This window comes from Dermacentor silvarum, chromosome 9 (genome assembly GCF_013339745.2).
Source record: "Dermacentor silvarum isolate Dsil-2018 chromosome 9, BIME_Dsil_1.4, whole genome shotgun sequence".
Lineage (NCBI taxonomy): Eukaryota > Metazoa > Arthropoda > Arachnida > Ixodida > Ixodidae > Dermacentor > Dermacentor silvarum.
Genome location: NC_051162.1, coordinates 115027320 through 115053136, shown reverse-complemented (window position 1 = coordinate 115053136; position 25817 = coordinate 115027320). Strand labels below are relative to the sequence as shown.

The window sequence follows — 25817 nt, the reverse complement described above, 5'->3', positions numbered from 1 at the left end:
GGAAGAGGTGCTAGTGATAAGGAGAAAGGACAAGGAACATGGTCATGCTAAGTCACACATTCAATACATGACTAAAAGAAGAAGAAAATATAGATGCGTTTCTCTTATCGCTCATGAATAAACAAGTCCATTCCAGGAAGTTTTTTAGTACCTGCCACGCAGAGAAACTGCCTTTCCTAATAGACTGACGCCTTCAAGTTCCCCTCGCCCTCCTCCCCCAATAGGAGCTGTGCTACAGGCTCCGTTTCCCTGCGACACACTGTTCTGACCCAATTTGTAGTTTCCATGAGCTGTTTTAGTCTGCTTGTAGCGAGCACGGAACACTTTGGTAACAATTAGTTCTTTCCAGTCTTCCATTTCACCAATGTTTGTTGAACTCGTCAAGCGTAATTTTTAAAGTTTTACTCCATTGCTGGAGAACTTTATTTTAATTCGTAATTTTGTTGTTTTCCTGACATTATGTATAACATCCGAAGGGTTGTCATTTAGAATGAAAACAAAAAGAATATGATATACTTTCTCGTAACTTTCAAAAGTTTTGGATTTTCTTTATACTTTCATGATTTTTACTGGTTTTCAGTGCATTATATGTGTAGGCACTTTCTCGCGCACCCTTCTCGCGGACAAGAAAAATGTTTGCGATAGAAATAAATGCATATTATGTAACATTCCCAATAGGCTTGTAAGGCAATGTTCAGTAGGTGATAGCATGGTTGGTGTAAAAACAAGAAGGAAATATGCGGTTAGCAGGTTATTGAAAGTTACTGATTGTAAATTGGTAGAAAATGGGCTTCATCCTCACTTAGCAGCCACTCATTTCATCAAATTGTACAAGCCCGGTGGTACTCACTACTACATAACAATGTCTGCTTCCCGAGTTGTTTGTGACGCTCGTATTTACATTGAATTATTATTTCGGACCAATAATATTGGAATCGAATTTGTAACTCAAGATTCTCCGCCATTGTTCGTAATGCAAGTGCCTTGAAGTTTTTATTTGCTTTTTCTGTTACGCTGCAGATTGTCATTTTTAACTTTTGATGAAAATCAAGTTTGTACTGAGCCTGCAGTATCGTTATTATCACAATGGGCCTCTTCGATTATCCGTCTCTGACAGTCCCGGACTGTCCGAGAAGCTGCACACGCACCGCTCATTGGCTGAAAGCACTGCTTCGGGCAGTCTGGGACTGTCAGGGACGGATAATCGAAGAGGCCCAATATATACACTGATGCATCTTACCACATGGCACCATCTGATAGCGAAGTCTGAAGCCAGCGTACTCCGGCCGATGTGTGCCATTGCTAACGAAAGTGATGATCATGGCCCCAGTGTCCACTGTAAAAAAAGAAAAGAAAAACGCAGCAAGTTTCTTAAGAAAACTGCTTGTTGTTGAAGAGATGGTAAACGATCACACATTTTGAATAGAGGGATGCTCGTCTTTTGCAGAACGTGATCATATTATTACGCATACGTCGTTTCGCTTTGTGACCTTGTATGTCTTTTTACCCAACTGTCACTGTTATGCACTTCTCACTCCGCGCAAGACGCTTTTATTATATCTGAAAGTTCTCAAATATGGTCGCAGGTTCTGTAGCGAAAAAGTTTTATCTGATCAGACTGCGCCTGAGACGTGATGACTGTGGTACATTCTAGAATGTATGCTGAACTCGAGCGATCATTATGTAATGTAGTGTGACTCAGGCATAAATAGCGGGTACAATGGACACGGGGATAAGATTAGAAAAAGGACCATTGTGCTTGCCGCTATCAGGTGCTTTGACTGTTGCTTTTTTTATGCGCCTAAGTTTGCCACGTAAAATGCTAAATTGATAACTCGGGCTTTTAGCAGTATGCCTCTTAAACATCACTACAAGTGATAAAAATAAACATGGAAAAATCCACTCTTTCCTCTTAAATTTACTGTTTGTGCTTGGGGCACTGTGGATCCTTTTGCGAATATCTACTAAGCGTGTTTCAATGAGCGCGTTCTGGTCAATAATTGTACACAATGCGGCAAGCGCGCAAACATAACGTTCTCCGCAAAAGTTATAACCAAGTAATATGATGCCTGGCGCCTGCACGTTAAACCTATTTGTTTTATTTGAACGAGAACGTATGCTTGACACGATAGTAAATAAAGAATGCTGCCAACAAGTTATTATTTTTTCCGCTTTACTTTCAGGAATACAAAATGCATAAAGGAAGCATACCGCAGCAGCTCATCTGCATTATTATTTATTGCATTCTGGGTGTAGAAGGCTTAATCAAGATAAGAATAGTGATGTACCTTCAAACAGTTGATGAACCTGAAATGGTCGCTAGTCCCAAAGGCCAAGCCTAGGGATCATAAGAAGCATTTTTCGGTTAATTTACTCCAAGCCTCGGTTATTTCTTAAGGAAAAAGACTTCATGCTCTTTAGTCTTCACCATCTCCTGCACTCCTGATTTAGTTAGCGGATTTCATCATGAGAGATCAAAACTAAAGACAATCTATGCCGTTATTTGAAATTAGGCTCTGGGTCTGAAATGTTTCTCAGGAAGGCCACTTTTCTCTACTACAGAAGGTATCGTTGGTTTTGGCAATGCACTTTACCTGTTTCAAAGGAGTCTGGGAAGTCATCTCCGCAGAAGGGCTGCACGCCGAGCATCAGGAAGTCTGCCTGTAGTGGTGACCGAAAGCGAAACTCTTCGCAACGGTTTACCACTGACCGCCCTCTTCCAGCGTCCAGGATATTCCCTTGCGCCGGCTCGGCGTAGACACCAAACGGACCGTCTTTGGCAAGGCGGAGAGAACACGTTCCAGCAGCCAACCGGAAGCAAATAGAGTAGCGGTTGAAGTTGGGGTATCCCCGCTCGAGGCGCCCGCTGCCACTTCCTGCGGAAGTGCTGTCGCTGCCGTAGTTGAAGCTCGATATGATACCCGTGGGGTCTTCGTGGTATTGGAGACAGCCGGAGGGGGCTACGCCAAGAACGAAAGGATTCATTGTCATTAGATATTCTATGTATCAGTGCGTTTTACCTTCTCTGTTTATGTATTACCATTTGTGGAACAAGAAAACGTAGACGTGAGCAGAAGCGTTGGTTGTGCGATCTTGTGAGGTGGAGGTAAAACAGAGTGCATAAACCTATTTCATCGACTAAGTCAAGTCTAACTGCTGATAACGTCCACGAGCCTATACCTAGTGGGACAGCTACACAACTTGGGCCACTGGGTCGGCGTAAGAGGATAGATAGAGAGATTGACAGATAGATCAATAGATAGATACATAGTTAAGCGAAAAAACCTGCAGCAACCAAATAAAGCTCATCGCATTAAAAATGGTAGGTGTAACGTTAAGTAGCAGGAAGTAGCAGTATGAATATGAGAGAAAGCATACAAGCTAATATTTCTTGTTGGCCATGTTCTTGTAACACATACAAGAGATATGGAACCGATAAGCTGTGGTGCAATGTAACACCATACTGGTTGCCAAAGGAAGTTTATTACAGTCGTCGACGGCAGCGAATTATGTGTTGGGAGTGACATCCACAGAGCTTATTGGAAATCTCTAGGAAATGACTACGTCCTGCTGCAGACATGAAATGGGCTCATGATGGTGATCACAGTTGTAGAGTTAAACACACCTCATGAGCTTTCCGAAGATCAAGTAGGGAGACAATATCAAACGCAACCACACCTGCAGATCAAAATACTTACCTAATCTGCGGCTGCTGCACGGTAGCTGGATGACCCTAATTTTCCAGTTTCGGTTGGTGGCGTTGGGAGCCAGAAACATGGAAAATCTCACGGGGCCACTAGATTGACCCACGCTCACGTAGACTGCAATGGAAAGATGAAACCCGCTTGATCACGTGTGTTAGATGACGCAACTTTTTCGGGGGCATAGCTATTGCCCAGAGGTTAGTCGATCTCATCTACGCTTCCGAATTTCTCTCATCCACTGAATGTTATGTATGCCGTGATAACAATAAAACGCTTGAAAAAAAAAGGCTTGTGTTGGATTTCCTGTGCGGCAGAATGCTTTTAATAGTATCAGTGAATCAGACACTACAAGGGAGTAACATGTGCCTCTCAAGCATTTTAACTGAACCTTTCTAACGCGTTTTCTTTCGCGAACTCCGTCAACCTGCTAGTTAACTTGACTGTAGTAACCGATAGGACAGTTTAATAGCACATCTCGTTTTCGGTAGTATTCGGCATCGGGTAGTCGCCTTCGCTCTCACGATTGGTTAAATGCCGTCATTACGAACGCCAATATCTATTTTGGGAACTATTTTGGAGGGCGAACTATTTTGGGACAAAGCATTGAAGCTCTCGGTTTGTAAAAGCACTTCGCATAGGTGAAGATGAGATTTTAGGGCGTACCATTTTTGCACGCAAACCACACATCAATAGTACCAACGTATTTAGGCGTCCATAACAACGGATGTCCATGCAGTTCTTTGTTCCCGAAAAGAAAATATATGCTCGCCCTATGTAGACAATTTGTCCTCAGAGTGGTACTTTCGAAGCGTCCGCATTGACTGGATTTTGCTGGTACTTTAAATGATATACTAGTAATATTTCAAGTTATTGTCAAAATAAAAGTGTCAAGAATGCCTCCTATGCCAATGGATATAAAGGTTATAAACAGGTATAAGGTGTCTCAGAAAGGCTGGCCAACGTTTCGATAGGAGGATCTATAGGAGGACCGTCACAGGCAGCGTGGCATTCCAGAGGCAAGCAAAGCTTGGCTTTAAAATATACACGGTTAGTTTCATGGCGCAACGTACTGAACATGTTTAAAGAATTACCATGTTGCCCATTGTTTACTCCGCATATTAAGGGTACCACGCTGTTTTCATCTTGACCACTGATGTGGAAGGCATCATGGCTGCATGCTCCAGATAAGGGGGACACGTCGGGGCCAATGACATCGAAGCGCTCCAGGTTCAGCCTCAGCTGGCATACTGTCGGGTCTTCCTGGCGAGAGTGGAACGGCAAGGATAACAGCGGATGTTACATGAACAATTTACAGTTCTTGTTAAATTCGCAGAATGGTACTTGAGATGCTTTAATGTTTAAGCAGAAAGTTACGAGAAACGGCAGAAGGCTAACATATTTATATATTATTAAGCTCACAGAGTTACCTTTGGCCAAACGTGATCTGTATATTTTATAACGAAGATGGGAATGCCTAGTGTTGGTGATCAATGATATATTAGGTGTATGGTGGTTGATGAAGCAGCTTATCTTATAGATTGTCCTCTCTTCGTGCTCGTGCATAACATAATTCTGGCCTCGAGCTTCAACAGAAAGGCGAACAGTAAATCACACTGGATAGACCTGTTGCTTGATTGAACAAATCTAGTTCTCTTCCTCAAAGAAATTATAGGTATAGCAAAGAAAATACGGGAAGAAATTTTCGAATTAATATCTTTATAGACCATGAAAAGGTGCGTTTTCTAGCCATCTGTTTACCAAAAACAAAGCATTTAGCTTTGAAAGCAAGTCCTTTCAATATAAGCATGAACGAAAACGCCAATTTCAAGACTTTTTTTATTTTTGTAGAGAAGAACTCACTATTCAATCTGTACACTGATTTGTTATCACTGTTTACGGGTGCGTGATGCCCGCAGATTGCTCCGTCTTCGCGCCGCTTTGACTCTCGCCGAAGGTGGGAGAGCATGGCCTCCATGACTGTAGACAAAAGGCGTGCTGCATATGCACTCCGTGCCAACAATCTCGAAGGCAATGCTCTCAGCTATTTGATCGCTGTACCAACGCTATAGAGAGATGTCTCTGATGCATGCGTAATTGCTGCGCTTCGCAGAGATGCGAAAGAGAGCAGTGTGTCTATTTACCTTGTAGACGGTAACTGAGCAAAGCACCCCGTTTGGACCAGGAGCCAATGAACCACCAACGGAGGCAGGGTCTACGAAGTAACTGTTGTTTCGCGATATGATCTGGTCGCAAGTTCTTGACACTGCAGAAGACGTGAAAAATAGGTAAACAATTTTAAGCTTCGTATCTTGAACGAAACATACACGGCGCACGGCTGCTGGATCAAAGCTCATGATTGGACACTAAACGCATTGCATACATGAGCGCATGGTTGACACCCTGAAAAATACTAACCATTGATATAAAGAGAAAAATGCAAAACAAAAACAAAAAGACGGCTGGAAGTTAACCCGATGAGGGGAGTTTGCGCTTCGCTGACCTGCACGCAGGCGGGAGAAAAGAGGGTTAGAGAATTAAAAAAAAGAGAGATAGACAGAAAGGCATGTTATTCTTATGCGAGTTCCCACAGTCCAGAGGGTCCTCGAGGAGATTAGTCATTGCTTGCGCGGCTTTCGAATCCAGTGATTAGCCCGGTCATTTTGCAAGTGCATTTTGCATTTGGCAACTTATTGAGCATATAGTGGAGAGCGAGCTACTCTGAACGCAGTGCAGTGGGAAGTGGCGCCGAATATGAAGACTATCCCCATCGTGTATTGAGCACAGATGTGCGCTATAAATCCTCCGTATACGTGTCACCTGCACCGATACCGAAGAACGCAAAAGGATGTCATGCCACTGGCCAATCCATTAAACAAACCTATTCAGTGTGTGCAGAAGAAGAGGGTTACAACTAAAGCAAAGGTATTTCCTTCAAAACATTTTTGGGCCCACTTATGTCGCAGCTCTCGGACACGGAATACCGCGGAACTTATTATATTTCGGCCATTTCGAATGCAGTGTCAAAAATAAATTCGAAGAAAGTAGTGCACTAAGGAATTGTGGAAGTGCAGTTTTAAGGACGCAATAATAGCTTTCTTATTGGGAGATACGTCTCTAATTCAAGAATAAAGACTTGATTAATTCTGCCTTTGAAATTAGCCAGTAAAAATTACACAAAATTATTATGTTGGAAGAGAAGAACGGTTGACTGAACACTGTAGGCCTCATAATCGCCTTTTATAAGCGTTCTTTTTTAAGCATTCGTGGTAATGTTAGCTGAGACACCTTGTAATAATATTACTCACAAAGGTAAAATATAAGAATGAATCAGGCATGCCAGATAAAGCATTTTTTACAATAAAAGAATTCGTTCGCCACAGGAATATATATCGCCACAGGAATGGCTGATTCGCATGATAAGAAAGAAAAGGGGAGTTAACAGAAAGCAGATCTAGCACATTTAAGCTGCATTAATCAAAGCTACTCAACACAGGACATTGCAATAAATACAGAACAGTAGGAAAACACAAGAAACCTTTCTAGGAATGTCATCCGGCAAGCTTTGTGCGCAAGTTAGCTTAGGTTACCTTAAGTGAGGTTAAGCGAGAAAGACGAAATGGTAAAACCACCGAGTGCTGTAATTATACGCGAGAATATCTCTGCAATTCAAGCAATATATACTACCAAGAAGGCTTCAACCAAAATGTGAGGTAGAGAAACTTCCCTAAGGTAATAATTATTTACAGTAGGGACTGCCAGAATGAAGGGTATAGCGCAGTATCTGGCACTTGTATCGTTGTGTGAATGCAGTGCGAAGTTTATCCTGTAGTGCTGCGTGGAACAAGCACTTAGTGCACCACTGGTGCACAAAAGTCACAAGTATTTATATCTTGCGAAGAAGTTGTGTCCACGTCGGTACCTTGGCAGCAAACGCCGTAGCCTTGTGCGCAGCGTCCGTTCGTGACGCCACCGTGTAAGCTGCATTCGGAGCTCGTGAGGCACACGCCACTGAAGCCGTTTCTTGATATGCAAGGCTCGTTGGCGAATTCAACCCAGTTGAAGAATCCCCCTGCAAATGGTAGCCCACGCAGTAACTCGCACACAGCAATTGAACCTGAATTAGCTTAAATTGCAGGCGCTGTTTCACATTTCTCCTGTAGACAAAACAAAGTAGGGAGATTCCTGGTGCATGCACTCGCAAGGTCACATGGCTTTATATCCTCCATAGATATAGTTTTTCTATACGGCTAACCTTGGTTCTCCCCTGAAGGTGCTCAGGGGAGTTCCGATAACAGAAATCGGGCAGTGATGATGAAATCCAGCGATGAAGGTTGGCGTTGGGCACAGTGGGCAGTATCGAACGTAAATCAAGCAACTCCCAGAAAGGCAGCTAGCCTATACGTCGGAGTACATTGTCAAATGGGTATCGGGCTGCTGTGGTTAGGCAACAGGGTTAGAAACCAACGGTCGGACCAACGTGCATCACTGGACAGTGGGTATATATATATATATATATATATATATATATATATATATATATATACCTACCTTCAATGAGCTGTTTTCACGCTACCTTGCACAACTGGGCAGGTGCCACTTGTTACGTGTCGCACCTCAATAAACCTCTTTGATGACACACTGGGTCACGTGGTATGCGCCATTGGGTGTAATTCGCTATTACATTGCGCGAGAAATACTTTAAGATTGATCCAGCGCTTGCCTGAATCAACGAAGACTCGCTATAAGGTGTGTGTTCAAATGTCGGGATAAATGAAATCTATATAAATAGAAGCGTATATACAGAGAAAATGTATACGTTGAGATAATTAATAAAAGCACACTGCACCTGTACTTATTACAAGTCTGTCTCTCTATCTCACTACTTCCATCATCATAATCTATAATACATGTCATCACCAATGACACATCCATCATAGGTTATATTGGTAGTCACATTAACACCGCCAGTCGTCTTTAAAGTATTGATGCATTGCCAATTATTGTAGTGTTTGAAAACCAAACTTTTTGTCCACGTATCACCTTATTTTGGCTGTTTTATTGCTTTTATTTTTTTCTTGCTGTATGTAGTTTCTATTTACTTTGGTCTTGCTATTCGCAATTCTTCAAACCAAGGGGCATCTTTTGAGGCAGCAGCCACAAGAAAATTGGCGCATAAGACAGTGAAGCTCTTCAACTGGGGGCAGCAGGCTTCTCTTTTAAATTGGTGTATAGTTCAATGCTGTGATCTGAACACTGCATCGTAACCTCGTGAAGCGCTTTATTAAAGAACCGGTAGTGCGACAGTGGCTAACGAGCAGAAAGCACATTCAAGCTCAGTGGGGCAAGGAAAAAAAAACAACCACATCTATACATATTTTATGTCATCTCTTTCTATAAAAAAGCTTCAAATCCAAATGGTTCACAACACGAGTCGAGATTGATAAAGCGATAATTTCGTACTGTTTCAACTATAGTTTTGTTTGGTTTTCGCGCAATTATGGCGGTTGAAAGTTTCCTGCACCGAATCAGTTGGTCTCATTGGAACTAGTCAATATGAGTTGAGAGTGCTCAGATTCATTTGCAGTAAGTATGACGTGCGTTAGTATTAAATACCACATACTTGACAAACCAGTTTGCTGTGTTTCCTGATGTGGTTTGGAAAGTCATCGTTTTATACACTGTGTCTGTATCTGATGGATTAGTACTGCATCCATTCTAGCGTGTGTTTGAGATGAGTATGTTAAGAAGAGCCACAGTGTTCTATGGCGAGAGCTACGTCCTGCATGATGGTCTTTGCCCACTGCATGATGGCCCACAGGAAACACGTCATTGGATCAAGACAACGAGACGGATTATCTTTGCAGGGCGCCCAAGTGGACTATGACAGTGACGGCTTGGAATAGGAATAATTAAAAAACCAACCTTCTCTCTGGGTATTATTTCACTGAAATACATCTGCCCCTGAACCAGCAGGCACTCCGAAACTTTGAACTGGCACATATGAGCGTCAGCGTACTATTTCCCTCGTAACGATATTTTTATTGTATATGTGGAACAAGGAAGGGGTCGCGCCACTGCGTAACGCTTTACAATGTAAACGAAACATTTTCATTTAAAGCGCCTTTCTTTCAATGTCCAGGCTAAAATGAATTAAATAGCATTTCAGTCTTTAACTAGTCTTACAAACATTTATAATAAAAAAAAGGAGAAGGTTTCTTTCACTCACATCTTCCAGAACGGCGAGGTGTCAAATTTGCGCCCTCAATATTTCGCTGGATGTCTGCGCAGATTCGCATAGTAACCATTAGGAGGAACAATACTGATGCGTAGGATTGCCTGAAACGTCCAAGAATATGGCTGAAAGGTCATCATAATAATTTGGAACTTGATTATTTATAAGTATTCAGCCTGAAGACGCGCTAATTGTGTGCGAATCAAACAGTACCTGAACCCCCGAGTTTTCTTGAAACGTACTTCAGTAGGACGTTCTGGTGGGCTAGTTGGTTCATAGCTTTTTGAAGTGAACGTCCTACTGAAGTACATTTCTTGAAACGTTTTCTAGATCGTGTAGGCTATATTCCATTGGCTGAATTGTGCATACTATATTAAGATAGCAGACATTACACGAAGCTGAATTGTTGCAGCACGCTACTGTGAAATAAGACGCAAAGGCTGAAAGACAGAGCACTGGAGACACTGGACAAGCGCGTTTAAATATTTGCGTCTTATGTCGCAGTGCTGCAACCACCCAATGTGGACCGTCAATTAGCCTAACCTTAGCTATTATAGCATTACCCCAAGCCGACTTCCTACGCGTCTATAGCACACGTAATTTAGAAAAAACAAAAACAACATTGAATGAAGCAAGCTTCAAGAACATCCTGAATTATCATGCTTTCCTAGACTGTTCGTTCCCTTAAAGCAGATTATCTTTTGTGCCCGATTTAATTTTATACATAGTATGATTGTTATAAAGGTAATCAAGGTATAGGTACGCCCTTTGTCTACAGCCGAATCCAAGCCTGAAAGTGTCGCCGCTCGCACGTACCGTTTCCGAAATGCCGTACAGTAATCAATGTGCGAACGAGGGCCCGCGGAAACAAAGAGAAAGTATGCAGGTACTCACCGAAACATGGATGGGTGAAATGCTGGACAATAATGCTCAGAGCGCTGTTTTGTGCAATACCACAGATTGTTCAAGAGGTAACCGTCCTACCTCGTGTCTCTCGTAGCTCTGTTCTACATGTATTCTGGCCTCGCGGCTCACCGTAAGAGAAGCAAACGTCAATGCTGAAAAGAAAACTTGACAAACCACATGAGCTCCGCTTGTTTCCGTTTTCCACAATGTGGAGCGTTTCCACCATTAGACGCAATGTAGGTGGGCTGGCAACAGAGAAATCACAATCCCACCGTTAACTGGGACGCGGAGTGTGACTATGTAAGGGCGAGACAAAACGAATCCTAATAAAAAGGTGAACTAAAACTTAAGCAGCAGTTTATAATAACAAAGTACGAAGTAAGGCATATTGATGTTTGTTGTATTGCTCTCGATCGCAGGGCATTGTATAGCGAGGTCTGGATGGGTGCTTGAGCACATAAGAGAAGAGTGGCGGTTGCGTTTATCTTTAAAAGTGCCGACAGACAGTATTTGCGCAAGAGGCGTTGACGATTCGCAGAGCAAAGTTTGCGAAGGTCAGAAGGCGTGGCTGCTTGCAATGTGAACTTTCAGGGAAGTACCGAATGGATGTGGTGGCGGAGGCTCACAGTGTGGTCGACGCAAGTTTGGAGCATAGATGTGTTTATCTAGCTTTCTTTCTGATCGTCTCTTCCGTACACCCACCATTCCAATAATCAATGCCGGCGTGCCGAAGGTGTCGGTGGGAATTTGGTGGTTGACATGAACTGAGCCGTAGGCGCAGGTCACGCTGAATGTGTCGCCGACAATTCCAAAGTAGATACATTTGGTAGCTACAAACTAGGACCGAATTTAATCACGGTCCTAGCAGAGTAATCAGCCGCAACCTATTTTTTTTTTTTGTGTGCATAAGTCTGGAGAACGCACGGGAAGCGTGGCTTTTATGAAAACTTCGATTGCCCGGGAATTTGAGGACAAATATGATGCGCCGGTTTTCCAATTAAACGTACTCTTATTTGAAAAAAAAATTCATGACCTCTTTTGATATTTCAAGGCTAAACGTTCCAGAAAAAGAATCCACCGCTATTCCAACCTGTGAAAGTGTATGTACAGCGAAGCTGTTGCTGATGTACACAAGTGCCATCACCACAAGGCGTCGCACCGTCGAGATTAATGTCGCGTCCACGACCTCGTTCGTGCCCCTTCCGTTGGTGCTTCGACGCCGCGATGCACGTTCACGTCGTCCGTGTTCATGTAACCCGCGTAAACCGTGTTCGCGTAACCCGTGTTCATGAAGTGAACTTCACTAATTTTATTGCGTTAGCAATTATATGGACACTTCAAGCGGATTTCTGCCGTCGGCGTTGCCGTCGTCGTCGCCGTCGTCGTCGCCGTCGCCGTGAGGTTCCGTATAAAGTCCAAGGGCGATAATATCGTCGCCGCGCGCCGTATGTGCGAGTGAAAGCGCGCCGGGGACGCGCGCCTTCACGGAGAGCGAACGCACAGCGGAGAGCAAACGCGACTTCCGTCGCCGCGCGAAAGGCCGTGGGGGTATTGGAGGGGGTGCGATGCTGTGCTGCGGCACCAAATTCGTATCTTGCAAGCGGGCGCAAGGGTAACTGGCGACGCAATCTCCAATGAGAAAGGAGCAAAGCGGGAAGGCAGCGCGGGAGGGAGGGGTGGGGCGGCTTCTACTCTGCCAACAAATGCGTTCTTGTACTTTGCGCCTGTGCCGGCTGCCGGTGTTGTCGCGCGCACCGTATCTTGAAAGCGGTCTCCACACGGCTCTGACCTTTGTATGGGCTATGCTTAAGCCGCTCAGTTTCCGTGGAAGGAGTGTTGTCCACGTTCCTCTAAAACAGGAACGAAAGCTCGTTCCTGGTTCCTTCCCAATCTTGGAACGAGTTCCCATTACAAGTTCCTTTAATCAGAAAGGAGCGCGTTCCAGTTACACTTCGATCATTGGAACGTGTTGTTACATTAACGTTATATTAGATTTTTAAAAATATAAAATATAGTGTCGCGTAATCCTGAGGCGAAATGAAGTTAGCAATTTAAAACTTACATCGAACTACGCATATTATACGAATTTGAACATCGCCGGTGGCAGATTATCTGGAGATAAAAAGAATCCAAAGAAACGCTCCTAGAGGAATTTGTTGAGGAGCACCGGACATACTCCAGACATGTTTAACTGCAAATTTGGAGCTCGTCTATTACAAGTGCAACACATATGGCAATTTACATTTCGGTCTTCAAATGCGCAGTCAGGATACTGTGCTTCAGATCTGCAAATATAAAGTTACTCACATGCACCAGTATCCTCCTGAGACCGGAACGCAACAACGGAACATAATCGCTGTTTAAGGTGGTTTTTATTGTCTACTGTTATGTCTTGAACTTGAAAGACAAATTTTAAAATTCGAATATCACAGATAGATGTCGAGAGCTCCATCTCCATGTGCGTGAAAAAAAAAAAGACTATCTCCACCATCTCCTCATGTTAGCTGTGGTAAAAACAGAATTTTATTGTTTAAACGCTGACATGAAGATGGAACTACGTGTCATGGTGCTGCCGTGCCCGGTATTTTCACGCAATCTCAGTGACTTCGAAACAAGCCTCGAGGTTGCTTTCGGCCGCCTGGGACGACACAGACGTCTAGATCAATTTATTGTCAAATTTCTCGAAAGCGGAACACAAGAATGTCAGTAAACCACTTCTTTACAGTTACACAGGCACCGTACACCATACCTAGAGTGAATATTTTGCGTAACCACTTCCGAGTGAATTACGAGAAAAAAAAACGTTGAAGGCAATGTCCAATGTAATGTACAATAGGTCTTGGGAGGACATAGTTCAGTTTCTTGCACAAGAAACCGCATCCAAAGGAACAATACAAAGGCGTTTAATGAATGCTGATTCAATATTGCAGTACGAGTAGGGAAAAACATGTCCAGAATACATATTCGCAATTTAGTAAAGACCCCTTCCTTGACTCAACAAGAGGTACATCTCGAAGTTGGCGTCCGACAGGTGAGCATGGAGGAAAGAAACAATAAGAGGGAGCGTCACGTGACAATCTTGAAGCCTAGTCATAAAAATATATAACGGCAGAACTCACGAAAGAAAATGCATCGTAGTCACGTGACAGGCAAGCGGTAGTTTTTTGCGCCTCATGCGGTCGCCCATCCGCCCTACATGATGTGTTCCCTATGTGCATGCGTCTGTTCAATGCCGTGGAACGTTTACAGAAGGAAGGCCCTTACCTCTGCCGTTCCCTCATAAACGTAACGAGTTACCGTTACAGTTCCAACAAGTAACGGTGGCGTTCCTTCGTTCCTGCCAAAATGATCTAGTTCCAGGAACACCGTTCCGTACAACACGGCGTTGAAGCGATAGACCGCACGAACCTTCGTCGCTGCGGTGGCCGCGCTTCCCCACGCCCGCGTTTTGACAGTGGTTGTCTGCGGTCATACAGAGTGATCTATTCATGTTTGCTTGTGCGCGCTGACACCACGCTTGCTAATTCAGCTATTAAGCGAATCTGTCAAGCTTATGCAGCCGATAAAAAAACTACTATCCCTACTCATTATAGCTCTCTACTAATTTGATATCGCAATTGATGCTTCGCCTTTTGGGCGAAACTGCGACATTTTTTTAGCAGTCTTGCCCTGATGTCGATTGCGGTCGCAGCGCACACTGCGCGACCGATAGAATGGACAGAGCGCCCACTCATCAAAACCAAATACATTGCGTGCCAACGTTCGTCATGCGCGCACGCAGGTGTGCCGGAGGGCAGCATATATCCCCATTCTAGTCGACCCTCCGCCTGGCGCATGTGCGTTATTGAACTAATTCAATTTCTCAAAGTAAAAAGCGTCGCTAAATTTGTAAAGTACTACTTACACACAACCTGCAGACGTGATAGCATCTGATTGTAGTTTGAACATACGAGAAAACATAATTCTGTTACGCGGAAACTCAAAATTACACTAGCTGTGGAGACGAAAATATTTTTTTTTTGTCGACGCGATGGTGTACATGCACGACGCAGAACATTTGCCGGAGTAGACATGTACAGCTTCGTTGGAAAAGTAAGTTGCTCGTTAGAACTGTGGTGTGCAACGTTTTATGGGCCACGAAATAAAGTTGTTAGAGTAAGTACTTTATCAAGTAAGAATACCGCTGTTTTGCGACTTCATTTTGAAAGATAGCATTTGAATTATTAGGACAAAGTAAAGTAGTGAGTTTAAGCTCATAAGTCCGGATATTAAAATTTGATATTGGCCAATTCAAACATCGTTACGATAGACACCCTTTACTAAAATTTTCACATGCGTCTCGACATTTAGATCTTTAATGAGACCACAGGAGAAGAAACATTAAGGCAAACACGTACACTTTAACTGTCCAGTTCTTCCTCATATTGTACACAATTACATTAAGGATATTTTCGCACGAGGGAACTTACCAGCTTTAACGATAAGCAGACTGCTATTGTCTAATTTTCTTCCGGTCTCCGCACTAACCAGAAAGATCATTTAAAGGCACACGGCGCAAGATATGCAATACCGCATGAAGCGTCAGAGAGGAAATTGAAAAGTGAACAAATACTTTGAAACTTTGTTCCGAAAATGTTTATTCGCGTGCCAGCTTCTTCTTTAAGTTGGTTTACACAAACCAGTCAGATACTGCTCACTTGTCTTCGCCCCGGGGGTATAAGATTAGCCATGTGCCGTAGAGTACGTTGTCAAGAATCCAGGGCACCAACGCATCGAGTCGAGTGTAGACACCCGGAGTGTTGTTCTTTGCACAGCCGGTGCCGTAGGAGACGATGCCTACTTGCAGGAAGCGGTGGTTGTCCGCGCGTGCAATGGCCGGTCCTCCGGAGTCGCCCTGTGATTCAGAATCAAGAAAGTGAATGTTTGGTGAAAAACGGAAAGGTTATTCAAGTGAAAAAGCTTGGCGTGACTCGCTATAAGTGCATTAGATAATGAGGGACGAAAGAAAGAGGGTGATATAAAATGAAAGAGAAAAATTTAGGGGCGATTTCGCGGTAAGTGCCAGAGAAATGCCCTAGCATCGCGTCGCACATCTTCGGAGTCCCGGATTCCTGAAACAAACAGCCTTCACCACATTGCGAATTAAGCGTTCTTCAAAAGCTTACTTGACAAACGTCGTGCTTCATCGAGGAGCCAAGCGCAACTGGTGGGGGTCCGGAGCAGACCACCGTCAGTTTCTATATATTTGTGTGCGTGTGTGTGTGTGCGATTTTTATCCACTCTTCCACGTCTTACACCTGACCGGATTCCCTCAGTTCACTACACACATACACTCTTTTCCACTTTGACACTCTTTGTACTAACGCATTAAATAAAGCACACGCACACGCGAAACACGCCATCACACATGTTTTAAGCATTTGGGCGAATGCCGCCAGTTGGACATATTTCTATATAACACGTAGCTGGAACGCAAAACGACGCACAAGGTGCTTAAAATGGCACATGGAATACACGCAGTGCGGCTAAGTGCAGAATGTTTCTGGGAAAAGTCTATGCCACTTTTTTTGTAATTTCTTTTCGTTACTGCATGTTTATGTAAATCTTTGTTCATGTCTCCCACAATGCAGCTAGTAGCCTCCTTTGCCTTGTATCCAACTCTAACCCGTTTGCGTTTCATTTGCGCTGCTAACCAGCGGGTTTTTTCCTAAACGCTACATGTTGGTTGTTGTGTCTAGCATAGCACCAAGGTGAGCTTCGTATTATGCAGTTGAAGTGTATGAAGCATTTTTTATTGTTGGGTAATGAGTTTTGGTGGTACATGTCAATGTTTCGCGGAGATGAGCCACAACTAAGTTGCACCCGTACACCGTTTGTCCCAGGTAACGTTAGCAAAGCATTACAGCGAACAGAAGTATTAGGAAAACAAGGTGTCGGATACGCTTATAAGACATACGGTGTTCGGTCGTCATAGGTAGGACAATTCAATACTTAGGTATGATAATCGAATCTTAGGCCGTGTTTTCTTAAATATCTTTTTTTTGGTTGAAGAGCTTGGTTAACGGTAGCTGGGGCACCCTATATACTGGGTCTTTGAAATTAAAGTAACAGTGATTTTATTAAAAAGGCGGTTTATGCATATGGCGGACAAAATTGCAGTAATGAATATTGATGAAACGGTAAAAGATGCGCGGACCAAAATAACTGAAAATTTATGAAAGGTTCGGCTCCCCATTCTTCTGTTGTGGGTTTTATTATCAACAAGGCTTCCGTATGGGGAGCCGAAACGTGATTAAATTTTCGGTTCTTTTGGTCGGTGTATCTTCTCGCGTTTTTTTCAGTATGTTATTCCCCGGCCAGACAAGTTTCCGTCAAACTTTAGATTTCAATTACAGTAATCATACGTACAATAAACAACCTCGTCACAAACCCTCTTGCTGTCAAGGTTACGGTATATGGTTATCTTTGAAAGGTTAATACAATCGTATTTGAAGACAACTTCGCTTTAGCTGATTTCTATCAGCTGACGAAAACAAGCAACGTCTGGCTTTTACTGTTTCCCTCTCGTGCGCTACAGCGTAATCGCCAGGCTTAATGTTCTGTCGAGATACTTGGCCCTGTATGCGACCTGATGGACCTGATGAGTTTCAAGTTTCATGATGAATATCTCGAAACATAAGCGCTCCAGAAGAATGAAACAAAGTGAAATTGTCTTACATTACGATTGTCTTCACGCTTCAAATATAAACATCTGTCTTAATCCTGATAGTAAAAGAATAATTAGGTAGTTTTTGCTTTTATCCGCTTGATGACTCAATAGTTCTCGAAAATTGTGTCCGCTAAAGCCCACAAAACACCTGTGCAAGCAGATTTTGCGTAACGTGCGTCGTGTTTAATTACTCCAACTTTTACTTTAAAAATTAGCATTACTTTAACTTTGAAGACCCTGTAGTACTACGTGGGTTAATCGAATAACACAGTAATCTTTATAGCTCTTTTGTAAATGCGCATATAACGAGTATAAATAGATGACTGTAAAAGCCAACATAAAAATGAACCAATAGTTAAAAAAGCGTCTAGTCTTGAATAAATATATGCGAGCTCATCAGCCGAATGATGGGCGGGGACAGATGTTGTCGATCATCTGTAATAAACACCACTCCCTGTAGCGGAAAAACGCTGCACCTGGGAAAGCTGGAAAGTCGTGTAAGGAGGGATGAGACAATTTAGGAAAGGGTGACAGTGATGTGTACCGGCCAGCGTAATACCATTATTATAGGAGCGAAACAAAAGAAGCTACCATCTGTTAAACGAGCAGGAAAACAGAATTTACCTCAACTGACAGCATTGTATACTTATTTGTTTCGAGTGAAGCAAATCGGTTGTTTTCAATACAGAGGTATCTGTAGTGTCTACGCTGCTCGAATGCGGACATTATTTTCTTGCAAGCGAAATTATCTTTGGTTCCTCCGCCCACATTTTCTTTCAGTCTGCCTCGTCTGACATCTGTCTGGCCGAACAATGTGGGCCCATCGCGGAGACATTGTAAGCAGAGGTGGTTCATTGGTGGGCCGTACCCTGATGACAGTGCACGATATATCTCTTTGCAGGGGTTTCAGTGTGGTTCGTAACGCGCGCCAATTCTTGAGGCAGTGCAATATCACTGCACCTACATGCGTCGTAGCATTATTCAAGACAGCCAACTCATTCATCGATAATTTTTTCCCCTAAATTCGTCCTAAGTCGGCACGTAAGCGAGGGTATTTCGCCTTATTCCGAGACTGGAAGGGATGTGCGCGTGTGTTTGTGAGGGTGTGGGGGTGTGTGTGGGTATGCGAGTGTTGATTTGCCCACTTATAATGTTGCTATAGAGTCAGTTAATTGACATTCAAATGTTGGGAATAAGCCGGCGACAATTCAGCAGCAACATTTCAATTATCATCAAATAAATAAATAAATTGAGAATGTGCAAGCTCTCGTCGATGCTCTGTTGTCTAGAAGCGCAGTTACAATCGTAGCAATGTACAACATAAAACGTTATCCGGATTGCTCCATACCTCGCATGCGTCCGTTGTGTCTTCATACGCGCAGAACTGCAGTGTCGTGTTGTAGCCATTGTTGGAAAATGTTTGCATGCACACTTCATCCGACATGACACGTAAACTAGTGTAGTAGAGCAGTCGCTGAGAGGGCCCGGCTGGAAAGAAAAAAAAAGGTGAAACTATAAACACGAAGGTTCATCCAAAAATTTGTAATCAAAGAAAAATATTGTCGGATATCAGCGTCATCGTTGCAAACGCCTTTTGCTACTGAAAACTTTCCTGTAAAGGTTTACAGTCAGATAACAAGATAATCTTCAACATGGAAGCTAGAGGTATTGGCATTGTAAATACTTAATCTTTTGACTGCCACTCTCGAGATTACTCGGGGACCGACCATCGCACCAGCAGTACCACTCTCGAGCATACTCGTTTTGGGCTTTCAACACGCACCCTGCCTCTTCCAAAGCGAGCCGTGCAAGAAAGTCCACTGTGTGTCTGTTGCGCCATCTATGAAGAGGTAATTTACACACAAGGAGCTCGTAAGTTAAATTCTGGACAGCAGGTGGAGCGAATGTCTCGGTGCTCTGTCATTCTGCCTCGGCAGGGAACACATTGCGAACCAGTGAGGCAGGTCCGTCTGCACATATACACGAAGTAATGTACGAATTGTTAATGGATTCTGATTTGGTCAAAAGCGACGACGAAGAGCTTGCTTTTATGCAGTAGGAAATTCTTGGCCAAACCAATACGCAAAGAAAACCCGCCCGGGGCTGACCAGCAGTCGAAAAAAATTCCCAGCAGTGGCAGGTTTCAGTATTCGAACCGCACCATGGCCCTTCAACCACACGACGTTTAGGAGGTTATCTTGTCAAACATTTTGCCAGATTTTAATTGCGTGCGTAACTAAATTCTTTCTTTTTCAGGATTATAAGATGTCCATAACGGCTTATGCATGTATTCGACACATTTATTTTACATTTTCAGAGGCACGAATAGACAAGTTGCGAGACATGAACCATGCTGCATGCAAGGCTTTCTGCATCACATGGAATGTGACAGGATGAAGTAGTGATCAAGCAAAAGTAAAAAAAAATACAAATTTTGAGTACGAGTACAAACAAAGTAGAGCGCTTCATCTAATTGATATAGAATGCCTTCCTGTATGTCTGGTAAATTTTTTGATATCTTACTGCTCATGTTACCTCTGTGTAGCTGATAAACATATTTCTCAACAAATGTGAGCCATTAGCCGATCGTAATTCATCAGAAATAGTGATGGTATATGTTCTTACATTGCTTGAGACGACCCCAGCCAGCAACACGCACATGCTTGTGGAAAATGTCCACCGGTTCAAGAGAGATGCAGATAGGGCGCGTGCTCATCGTGAATGTGAAGGGCTGTTCTACCTGGAAGGTATGAAAATATTTTTGGGACAAGGCAGTGCGGCAAAATATCTATGCAATAATCGTTTCCGTTTGTATTGCCCTTTATTTGATCTTCAAAGTGAAAAGATAGAATAATAGCCAAATTTTACATTCTGCTTCTTCAAACTTTGGTAGAATCTGCAGCATTCAGTTGTTGAAAAGGCGTTTCCGAGCGCGAAAAGCAGCCAACACTGGGAACGAACATTCTTGGCTACACATAGAACGGTCTGTGTTTTAGAGATCTGATCAGGAAGTGTTTACGTTACTCTTTGTATATCACATCAATATAAAATTGAAGTACACTGCACCATCTTCACAACGTAACTGCGTATATTAAAGTTGTGGCTGCTGTGAATCAAAATCCCAGACGCAACTGCAACGCCACGGGTGCCCATAAAGTATGTTTTTTTTTACTTCAAACTATTTTTGCAGAAAAAGCCGACCAATATTACTCAAGTTATGTCACTACAGATTAACATCCACCCATGTGTGCATCACTTGCAAGAAAAGCGAGTGCAATTCGTTAACTAAATAAACTAATTAACTTCTCAGTTACAAACTTTACGGAACATGTTTATACTAGAAATGCATAGAGAATCGTCATAAAAGTCTAGTTTCGAGATTCAGCACTTGAAAACTGCCACATACACCGAAATATTCGGCCTGAAATTTGTCGTATTACTCATAGATTTTACCTCATTAGGGCAAGCAACGCTCCGAAGCAGGCTCACGGTGCAACATGCGTGTGACGCTAGTAGGGCGGCACAAAATGAAGCTACCCCTCGTAGTTCCCTCTTCTAGTGACCTTGTTACTATTGGAACTGTGCAAAACTCCCGATTAGATGCGTAGTCACTTCAGCCGCAGGGGCGATATGGACCGCTTTATGGCGCCTTATATCCCAACCTCATTTTTCGCCGCCTTGCTATGACACACGAGGGCTGCACCAAGAGCCGTGCTTCGCAGTGCTGCTTCTGCAACGAGGTAAATTCACCAAATAATTTGCGGCCAACTACTTTGGTTTACATGACTATTTTGGTATGTTGAAACGCGAAACTCGGCTTTTGTGAGGATTTCCTTCGACTTTCCGATATAAGCATGTGTCGATAAGTTTGAATCTAATAAGTTATTCAATGTAATTAGTTTAATTAGTGACTAAAATACTTTAGATTTTCTTGCCAATTTTGTGCGCCTGGGCAAATGATCTTTCTGGGCTTCTTTAGTAATCATCCTGGGCTTCTTTAGGAAGATAGTTCTCGCACTGAAAAAAAAAACTATATATCTCAGCGGGTACAGAAAAATTGCAACCTCACGAATAAGGTAAAGTAATATATATATTTCTTGGAGGCAAAGTTAAAGGCTCTGTCAAGTGAATTTACGTGCACATTTTTTTTTCATACATCTCTGACTATCGAACGTCGCATAGTCGATGGCAGCGATGTGACTCGAGAAAAACTTAGCTTTTTGTTGTCGAACGTAACGCATAGACCCTTGACAGACGTGACACAATGATTATGACCTGTTTTGGCAACTTAAAAAGTATGCGTAAGGTTCACAATAAATGAAGACACAGGCAACAATATTTCAACACTCAAGAACCTATAGTAAAGACATAATAGAAATGCATTTCAAACTTTCAAGTTGCGCATTTACAGAGATTCGTTATTTGGAAGATAATTTATTACGACGTATGTATCAGTAGTCAGTATTAGAAACAATTATCACTTTTAAAATGCCGATGCTGTGCAATTACTTTCCGGTCCTAACCAGCTTCCTATTTCGAGGCTACCAGCAAAGCATTACAAATTTTACGCGATAGCGTTTAGGGCCCCGTGCCGCCGAAAATCCGGCGTCGGCAACCGGCGTGTGATCGTGGGTGGCGGAGAAAATTATCCCACCACATTGCACGCGCAGGCCCTCCACGTGGTGCAAGGTTTTGGTGAACAAAAATTGAATTTCTCACAGTGAAATCCGTCAGAAAAATGGTAAAGTACGACTTTACCATTCGGCGTCGGATTAGCCGTCGGATTGTTTACCAATCGGCGTCGGATTGCAATTTGAATGTAGGAGAAAACCTAATGATGCTACGAAGAAACGTGCGCGCGTCGGGACAATGGCAAACAATTAATAAAGTGATTAAAAAAGGTGCTAGGGCCCTTCACATTTTAATATAAGACCCCTTATATTGCCCCTAAAAAACGTCTTTCCAGCAATGCATTTCACTTTAGAAGTGAAGCCGACTTTAAGGGGATTGGTGTAAGCTTGGTCTTTGTATTATAAGCTGGCTTTCCGACGTTCAGTGTTGCAGTGAATGAAGTGTACTTGTCGTATGCGAACGATGGGATGCGAACGCGTCCCGATGACGCTATCGCGTTCTACTTTAAAGGCGAAGCTTAAGCGTCCTCCAATTTTTTCTGTGTATAGGAAACTTAATGTTTTTCTGTTTCTTTAAGCCGTGACGTAAAAACACTCAGATTAAATTCATGAGATTTAAATAGAGAGAGAAAAAAACATTTTCGCTCACCGTGGTTAAATATACAAGAGGCGCACTGAACAGGTAACATCATGGTTCAGTTGGTTCGCAAAACAGCACTTTACAAATCGAATTGTTTGGTAAACATGAGTATGCATAAAATTACCCAGCAAATATATTTGCTAATCATTTTTACAAAATACTTAAATTGAGAAAGTGAAATCTGACAGCTTGAAAATTATGCGGCTATCAGCTTAGGTCAACGCCAGTAAGTAACATGTAGAAGTCACAGAACACGTTCCAAGAAGACACAGCGATTTGTGATGTTTTTATACGCACCTACGCAGAAATTATTTTGTACAGCCTCCAGGATTTTAACAGTATTGAGCGAGTATCGACCGCACGGCATATAAGCGAGACGGCAAATGGTTTGCGCTTGCGCACAGAACACTCTTGATTGCCAGCATCACGCGCTAGTGTTCATCTCAGGGCACACGCCCTGCCTGTATTATCTGCACAGTCCTGTTGACAAGAATTGTTTTGCACAAATGCGAGAATATGTGCACGACTAGGATGTGTTCGTTATCTGCAATACGCTTAGCATTTCTCTTGCGTATAACTGGCGCCGGCGCATGAGCCAAGCAATTAAGGGTAAAAAAATTTAATTTATTAGCGGGTGAAATGTATTGTGATAAAGAAAAGTTAAGTGATGATGACGAATACTCGTTGCTCAGTAGCCGGGCTCTTTGTGGTGGTGGGACCTCGGGAAAAGCAATATCAGCGTGTATGCACTGCTTTCGCGGGCAGTGCAGTAGACGGCGCTCCCACTAACAGTACGTGTACGCTTGCGCATGCCATCGCCGATTTTACCGCTTATTGCCGTTATATATACAGAGAGAGGCCGATAGAATAAAGGGGAAAGGCAGGAAGTTCATCTAGAAGAGAAAACTCTGTTTTCTGCCCTACAGTGGAAAACAGGGGAAGGTAAAAAGATAGAGAGAGAGTGATGGAAACAGTGAGCACAGACACGTGACCACAGCCGGTCAATATCACCGCAGACTATCACAGCACAGTTATAGTACGCTGAAACACTGTGAGGCTCGCATAGGTAATAAAAAATCCGGGAAGATATACATATTAACCTGAAAGACACAAAGTGCTAGCTAAAATCAGCTCATACTAGCTCACTCACAGCCCAGGCAGTGCTAACCGAAGCAATTGAGTCGGGACAAATATATCTTCAAAGACGATGCGCATATAATCCTACGCACACTGGAGCATACAAAGACAAAGGGTGTGATAAAGTAGCTCCACACACGAAACACTGTACTTAAATGGTTCATAAGTCATAAAGTCAATCTATGTAAAATGGCTGCTAATAATAGTACTTCAGAACCGTAGTCGCCTGACCACCCAGTACAACCATCCAAGCAATTCTTCTGTAGCGCTTCGTAATTACTTTCATTTAGCACACAGCTAAATCTGCACATTATAGCAAAATATAAAAGGCCCGCCAGCCATTGCCTGTTGTGCGACAAGAGGTACACACTCTCACAAAAGGAATTAAGTGTCGTATCATTTAAGAGGAAGGCAACATTGTAAATAACAAAACAAGAAAAACAAACCCCAGCCGCACGTTTTTCCATACTTTCTTGAACGTTTTATTCGCTAATAAGGTTACAAAATCATTTTCTTCAGGCACTGCACCATATAGGCTGTCCTCAATATTACTTTGATATATGTACGTTAAATACAAGAAACCTTCTGCATTGGCATCAAACAACACCAGCAGCCACAATACTGTGGAGACTTTCGCCCTTCTTCTAATAAGCTTGAAGGCTAATGCTAAAGCTATACGAAGTAATAATATGTTGTAGCTTCATTGTGTTTGTTAGCGTAACAATTTTCTAACAGATTATCATCAGGGAGCTATGTAACGCTCCCGGCATTGTGTGAAGCTGATACTTTGATCGCCGCCCTTCTTCCTTACGATTACGCAGCGACAATTTTCGCCATGATTTGCATTAACCGCGAGTATTATTCCAGTGGTGAACGTTACACTTCTTTAATGAACACCTACTACTCTGGAACATCAGGAATCGGAAACATTGTTCTCACCCGTAGAAGAGCGATGTCGTTGACAAACGTTGTTTCATTAAAATCTGGATGCACTTTCATGCGGTCTACTCTCCAAAACGCACCGTCCAGTTTTTTTGTACTGTTGTAGAAGGCCACAATTCTAGTCGGGTACGTGTCATTTCTGAATGCGAAACAGGAGCAACAAGCACTCAGTTATTACTGTGGTCGGTGGCCGCGATGCTTCTAAAATATAATCAATGAGAATTTGAATGCAAATCATTGAAGAAGGCACTTGACAATTAGAAGCAGCGAAGACGGAATCATGGTCAGTGGCTTGAACGGGTACAACAACCGAAGTTTTTATTACCAGTCCATGTTTCCTTAATATTGTACCTGATATTACTTTCTTTAACTGCAGGGTTCCTATAGTATTACTGGTGCGACAAAGAAGAATTGGTCGGAGAACGTTCGCCATGCAAAGTTAGAATTTACGCACGACGGTATCTAAAATTTAATATTTTTCACTCGCAGAAGCCACCTTAGGGCTCCACTTGGCCTACCTGCGCGTAATATCCTAGCGTAAATAGTTGCTCCCGAATTTGTACAATCGAAAGAAGGAGCGGAGCCAGATTGAATAAGGGCATTGAGCTGTATATGGAAAAAATTATGAACTGCAACAAAAATAACACCATTTAGGTACAACGGAATTGGACATTTATTAAATTTGAAGGCTTAGCTGGAGAGTGTAATAGATACCTAGAAAGCACTCTGCATAAGGCCTCCGTTCTGGTCCGAAATTCGACGTTGCCCTGGCAGTATTGGTGACTTAATGGTAATCCCGCCAAAAATGCTGCACGGTCAGTTCGACAATTTGACAGAGTGTCACAAGTAAGCTTCACTATTGCTTCTTATGTAACCATCCTCCTCTTTAGACCCATCCCTCTGTACTACCATCCCT

General features: G+C 42.9%; 1 protein-coding gene across 1 annotated transcript in view; it reads right to left on the bottom strand.

Moving 5' to 3' along the window:
• Positions 1 to 15511: 15511 nt before the first annotated feature.
• The window catches only part of LOC119464126 (proclotting enzyme-like), a 35820-nt gene continuing 25514 nt past the window's right edge, over positions 15512 to 25817 (bottom strand). The window contains exons 5-8 of the mRNA XM_037724964.2: positions 24899 to 25040; positions 20177 to 20291; positions 18900 to 19039; positions 15512 to 15736 (exon numbers count right to left, since the gene is read on the bottom strand). Coding sequence (XP_037580892.1) covers positions 15536 to 15736; positions 18900 to 19039; positions 20177 to 20291; positions 24899 to 25040 — 598 coding nt within the window. The 3' untranslated portion in view covers positions 15512 to 15535. The remainder of the gene's footprint in view (positions 15737 to 18899; positions 19040 to 20176; positions 20292 to 24898; positions 25041 to 25817) is intronic.